Here is a 6371-nt window from a genome sequence, read left to right as displayed (position 1 = left end):
GTGCCGCCACCTCGCCCGGCTAGTTTTTTGTATTTTTTAGTAGAGACGGGGTTTCACCGTGTTAGCCAGGATGGTCTCGATCTCCTGACCTCGTGATCCACCCGTCTCGGCCTCCCAAAGTGCTGGGATTACAGGCTTGAACCACCGCGCCCGGCCCTCTTCTCTTTCTTTCTTTTTTGAGATGGAATCTCACTCTGTTCCCCAGGCTGGAGCGTAGTGGCATGATCTCGGCTCCCTGCAACCTCTGCCTCCCAGGTTCAAGCGACTCTCCTGCCTCAGCCTCCCGAGTAGCTGGGAATACTGGGAATACGGGCACCCGCCACCACGCCCAGCTAATTTTTGCATTTTTCGTAGCGATTGGGTTTCACCGTGTTGGCCAGGGTGGTCTTGAACTCCTGACCTCAGGTGATCTGCCTGCCTTGGCCTCCCAAAGTGCTGAGATTACAGGCGTGAGCACTGTACCCAGCCAATAAATGTTTTTTTCTTAACTTAAATGTTTTACTTTAAATGTCTTATAACCGTATTATTTATGTCGGCTTTCCAAGGTCCACAATGACCAGTGAAACTGTGGGCTTTAATCTCAGATCTGTCCACAGACTTTTTGATTTTTAGTTCATAATGTTTGATTCCAATACTACCCTGCTCTGACCAAACTTCTCCTAAAGAGCTGATGTGGAACCTGGCTTTGGTCAGTTCTCAACTCCTTAGACTAGCTTTTGGATCCATCCCTCGACCAGCATTTATCTGTCCTCTCCCTCCCTCCATTTCCCACTTCTATTCTAAGGGTTTATAGTTACTTTGCCCCTCTAATGAACTTGAAACTGTACAGTATGGTAAATCATAGAGTTTGCATCATCTGTCTACATCATACTGGATCTTGTATGCCATGCTAAAAGAGGTTGGACTTTATTTTGGAAGTCGGTGTTTCTTTAACTTGTGTTACTCCTAACACCTAATCTTCTCTTTACCCTAAAGTCTCCAGGGGAAACTGATGTCCCAGGAAAATATTATATATTTATCCTGTGGCTTCCTATACTGCCTGATATAATACGACTTTCTTCTGAAGTACCTCTATCTCAAGTTTGAAGAGAATAACTGGGAGCCACGAATGATTTTTTTTTTTTTTTTTTTTTTTTTTGAGATGGAGTCTCACTCTGTTGCCAGGCTGGAGTGCAGTGCCATGATCTTGGCTCACTGCAACCTCCACCTCCTGGGTTCAAGTGATTCTCCTGCCTCAGCCTCCTGAATAGCTGGGACTACAGGCATGCACCACCACACCCAGCTAATTTTTTTCGTATTTTTAGTAGAGATGGGGTTTCACCACATTGGCCAGGATAGTTTCGATCTCCTGACCTTGTGATCCGCCCGCCTCGGCCTCCCAAAGTGCTGGCATTACAGGCGTGAGCCACCGCGCCTGGCCGTCATGAATGATTTTAACAGCAGGAGCAAGAAAATCAATTTTCTATTTTAGAAAGATCAACTTGACAGCTCAAATAATATGGTCTGCAGAAGTGTGAGGCTGCAGATAGATCAATCAGGAAGCTGCTGCGTAATTCAAGGAAGAGAAATAGCACAATCAGGGTAGTAGCAAGGGAAGATGGGAAGGAAGAGATGAGAGGCCAAGGAACCAAGATCTAAAAGGCAAATATCTGAGATCTCTATCTTCATTAAAACAGGGAATTCAAGATCTTTAAGTTCAAGATCTAAAGTTACAAGATTTCTACCTTTAATAAAAAGGAAAATACTGGTAGGACAGGCCTGAAGGTGGTAACAAGCTCAGTAGTAAATGTGTTGATTTTCAGGTACTTGTAAGATATCTATCCTGGTATGGATAGTAAGCAATGAATACATTAGTTTGTAGCTCAGGAGAAAGTATGACATAAATTTGAGTTAAAAAATGTGAAACAAGTATAATTATTTGTCAATCAGTATCTTGTTTCAGAGATTATTTAAGGGAGTTTGCAATGATACATAAACTATGACATGAAGGAATAAATTAAAACTGGGGCTAAGGAAAAAAAGCAAAGCAACGGTGGAATGCTGATCATTAAAAGGTTACTAGTGACATTAGAAAAGACAGCTGCAGGCTGGGCGCGGTCGCTCACGTCTATAATCCCAGCACTTTGGAAGGTGGGGGTGGGCGGATCACCTGAGGTTGGGAGTTTGAGACCAGCCTGACCAACATGGAGAAACCCTATCTCTACTAAAAATACAAAATTAGCCGGGTGTGGCGGCACATGCCTGTAATCCCAGCTGCTGGGGAGGCTGAAGCAGGAGAATTGCTTGAACCCAGGAGGTGGAGGTTGCGTTGAGCTGAGATCGTGCCATTGCATTCCAGCCTGGGCAACAAGAGCGAAACTCTGTCTCAAAAAAAAAAAAAGAAAAGAAAAAAAAAGAAAAACAGTTCCAGTAACATGACAGGGATGTAAGCCAGTATGCAACTGGCTAGTAAACTAAACAGGAAATGACCAAATGGAAACTCTTTATTGAAAGATAGCTAACGATCCATTCATAGGACAGGTCTTAACCTGGATCCACAGATAGGCTTCAAGGAATTCAGTGTTTGACAACGAACATAAAATTTTCTAAACACATATGAGTGTCCATTTCTCTGGTCTGAATATCCATAGCTTTTGTCATCCTTCAGAGAGACCTGTTACATCTCTCAAGAAAACCACTAAACCACTACCCATGTGGTCCAAGAGATATGAACATTAAAAATAAAAGTTTTCTTCACAGTTCTTCTGATTATAAAAGTAATATAAACTTGTTGAAACAAACAAAATGTTTTATATATATAACAGAGAATGAAAGTTCTTTGTACTCTAATCTCTCCCAGAGAGAATCAAGGTCGATAAGTATGCCTGATAGGTACTGCTGTCTACCTAACACACTCTGGAAAGTAATGGGCTTATTTTACCCAAAGTACTTTCACATTCATACCAAACGCCTCTCACAGCTTGCAGCTGCAAACATTTCCATAAAATTACAACACAAAGTGGGTAATTCTCCAATGGAATCAAGTTTCACAAAGGTCAGAAGCTATACAGGCAGTGACCACAGGTACACACTCAGAAAAACCCTTAAAATAATATTCATGACTTAAGCAGCCAGGGCTCTCTCTTCTCAGACTTTTACAATGGTCTTAGAGCTTTCTGAAAAGCTATACTTAGTTTGCCTCTTAAGATAATACTTCTAATTATTTTAGAGCCAAAGATCTGCTTCACCTAGATTGAAGCAGAAAAAGATGGGACTCTGTTTATGGTCATAACATTAAGCATTTAATTAAAGCAGGCAGTTCTTGAATGCTTTCTAATGACACATAACACGGCATCTCAAAAGGTACTCCTCTGCCTTAAAAGGTATGACAGAGCAGGCACATGGAAAATAAATTTTGTGTTGGTAGTTTTAGGATTCAGTTGAGATGTTTAAGTTTGAGACTAAAATATTCCTTAAAACAACAATGGTCCTTCTAGTCTGTGTAGGAATATAAATAAATGACTTTTGATCCATTAGTAACACTAGCCTTAAAAAAGACAGTAAAACTGGGAAAAAATAAGCAGTGTTTCTAGGTCACATTATCCCAGATTTGGTTTCTAATATAAATATAATCAACCAACAAAATGATGTGGACTCTAATCCTGCTTCTATCATTCATCAATTGTGCAACCCTGTGCAAAACATTTTTCTCTCCAAGCCTCAGGTTCTTTACCATTAAGAGATGATTCCAGAACTGGAGTGAATTTAAAGAGGAAGAGGAGCAGAAAGAAACAGGACATCTTCTGGACTCATAAAATCCATGTCCCTAGCATGGTTTCTTTCCCTGTCCTTCCAACATTCACCCTGAAGGAGATCATTAGCAGGGATTTCCAAGCAACATAATTCATTGGAAAACTGTGATTTGGTATATCTAACCTGAGCAACTTTCCCTTAAGATAGTTATCACCCTAGGGTAGCATACTCACCCCCAGATGGCTCTCACTGCAGAAATTCGAACTGACGGGGGCTGTGTCTCGTGAAGACCACTAACTGTTGCCTGTAGGAACTGCTGGATCAGTTCAGGGGACATAGCAACAGTGAACCGACTGGCAGCCCAAAGTGCCCGGCCCAAGAGGAAAGGAGACACTGGGAGAAAGACAGAGCAATTAGGGGCTGGAAATGAAAATTCCTATTACTTGTCCTTTCTATTTCCCACATTCATTCCGATTTTTTTTTTTTTTTTTTGAGATGGAGTCTCACTCTGTCACCCAGGCTGGAGTGCAATGGCGCAATCTCGGCTCACTGCAACCTCCGTCCCCCCAGGTTCAAGCAATTCTCCCGCCTCAGCCTCCTGAATAGCTGGGATCACAGGCACCTGCCACCACGCCTGGCTAATTTTTTGTATTTTTAGTAGAGATGGCGTTTCGCCATGTTGGCCAGGCTGGTCTAAAACTCTGGACCTCAAGTGATCTGCCCGCCTCAGCTTCCCAAAGTGCTGGGATTACAGGCGTGAGCCACCACGCCCGGCCCTCCATTCCTCAATTTTTTAGAAGTAAATGGATGCTACATAATATGTACAACTTATTTGAGAGAAAAAGCGTAACCTTGTATGATGAAAGCAAATGTGTGACCTGTGGTACAAAATCAATTTCCCAGTTTTCCCTTGACTCTTGCGAGCAAAGTAGATCTTGAATACTATTGGACTAAAAGGATTTTACCACCCCAGTCCTCACCCCGAGCTCTCATTATTCCTTACCTGCACTACTAGTTAATCTTTTTTTTTTTTTTGGAGGTGGAGTTTCGCTCTTGTTGCCCAGGCTGGAGTACAAGAGCGTGATCTCAGCTTACCACAAACTCCACCTCCCGGGTTCAAGCGATTCTCCTGCCTCAGCCTCCGGAGTAGCTGGGATTACAGGTGCATGCCACCACGCCTGGCTACTTTTTGTATTTTTAGTAGAGACAGGGTTTCACCATGTTGGTCAGGCTGGTCTCGAACTCCTGACCTCAAGTGATCTACCCACCTCGGCCTCCCAAAGTGCAGGCATGAGCCACCGCGCGGCCCTGGACCACTCTTAAAACTTTAATTATAGCTCTGATCATGTCATTCTTCTATTTAAAATCTGTCAATGAATTCCATAGTCCACCAAATAAAGATTACCCTAGTCATCAGGTTATTCAAGGCTCCCTAAGATCAGTGACTCTAGCATTACCTATGATTTCCCTTTATGGTTTCCAAACTCAAGTACACATCCCTCCTTAGCAACTTACATCTTACTCTCCCAGCTCTCTGCCTTGTTCATAGTGCAAGCCAACATATTCACCTCCTTGCATTACTTATTTATTCATCTCTTAGGCTGAAGCAATTCTAACTATCTCTGTGCCACAGTAATTCTGTCTTTAGTGTTCTTACATGTTATATATATTGTTTGATAGTCTAGCCACTAATTTAAGGATTACTACCCTTGTTTACTATAAGCTGCTGAGGACAGACTATTCTTATTCAGCTTGTCACAGGGCTTAACTTGGTTACTCACACAATAAACATCCTGTTGACAGAAAACATTGAACAGAACCTAATAAACTGTGCCAAACAATTACACAATACAGATGCTCCTCTGCGTATGATGGGGTTACTTCCTAATAAACCCATCATAAGTTGAAAATACTGTAAGTTAAAAATGCATTTAAATTTAATACTGAACATCACAGCTTAACCAAGCCTACCTTAAACATGCTCAGGACACTTACATTAGTGTAAAGTTGGGCAAACTCATCTAACACAAAGCCTATTTTATAATCAAGGGTTGGATATCTCATATAATGTATTGAATACTGTACTGAAAGTGAAAACAGAATGGTTGTAAGGGTACTTGAAATACGATTTCTACTAAATGCATATTGCTTTGGCATCACTGTAAAGTTGAAAAATCGTTAAGTCCAACCACTGTAAGTGAAAAACTGTTTATAACTTTATATAATGTACAGAAGCAGTTCCCAAAGGATGGTCCAGAAATTCCCTAAAGTTAAAACTATTTTCAAAGTAATACAGAGATATTAGTTTTTTCACCTTCATTCTTTCTTTTTTTTTGAGATGGAGTCTCGCTCTGTTGCCCAGGCTGGAGTGCAGTAGCATGATCTCGGCTCACTGCAACCTCCGCCTCCTGGGTTTATAGCAATTCTCCTACTTCAGCCTCATGAGTAGCTGGGATTACAGATGCGTGCCACCATGCCCACCTAATTTCTGTATTTCTCAGTAGAGATGGGGCTACACCATGTTAGCCAGGCTGGTCTTGGAACTCCTGACCTCATGATCTGCCCACCTCAGCCTCCCAAAGTGCTAGAGTTACAGGCATGAGCCACCAAGACCAGCCTTGCTTTCACTGTTTTTTTTT

The 6371-nt window shown here is 42.0% G+C and overlaps 1 protein-coding gene across 2 annotated transcripts in view; it reads right to left on the bottom strand.

The window, feature by feature from the left end:
* The window catches only part of IPO9 (importin 9), a 58412-nt gene that overhangs the window by 16227 nt on the left and 35814 nt on the right, over positions 1–6371 (bottom strand). For both annotated transcript variants that reach the window (XM_017896477.1, XM_017896478.1), the window contains exon 14: positions 3966–4125. In XM_017896477.1, coding sequence (XP_017751966.1) covers positions 3966–4125 — 160 coding nt within the window. The remainder of the gene's footprint in view (positions 1–3965; positions 4126–6371) is intronic.

The sequence above is a fragment of the Rhinopithecus bieti genome, unplaced genomic scaffold (assembly GCF_001698545.2).
Source record: "Rhinopithecus bieti isolate Rb0 unplaced genomic scaffold, ASM169854v2 scaffold_24392, whole genome shotgun sequence".
Lineage (NCBI taxonomy): Eukaryota > Metazoa > Chordata > Mammalia > Primates > Cercopithecidae > Rhinopithecus > Rhinopithecus bieti.
Note: the sequence above shows the minus strand (reverse complement) of the source record. Positions and strands in the feature narration are given on the sequence as shown.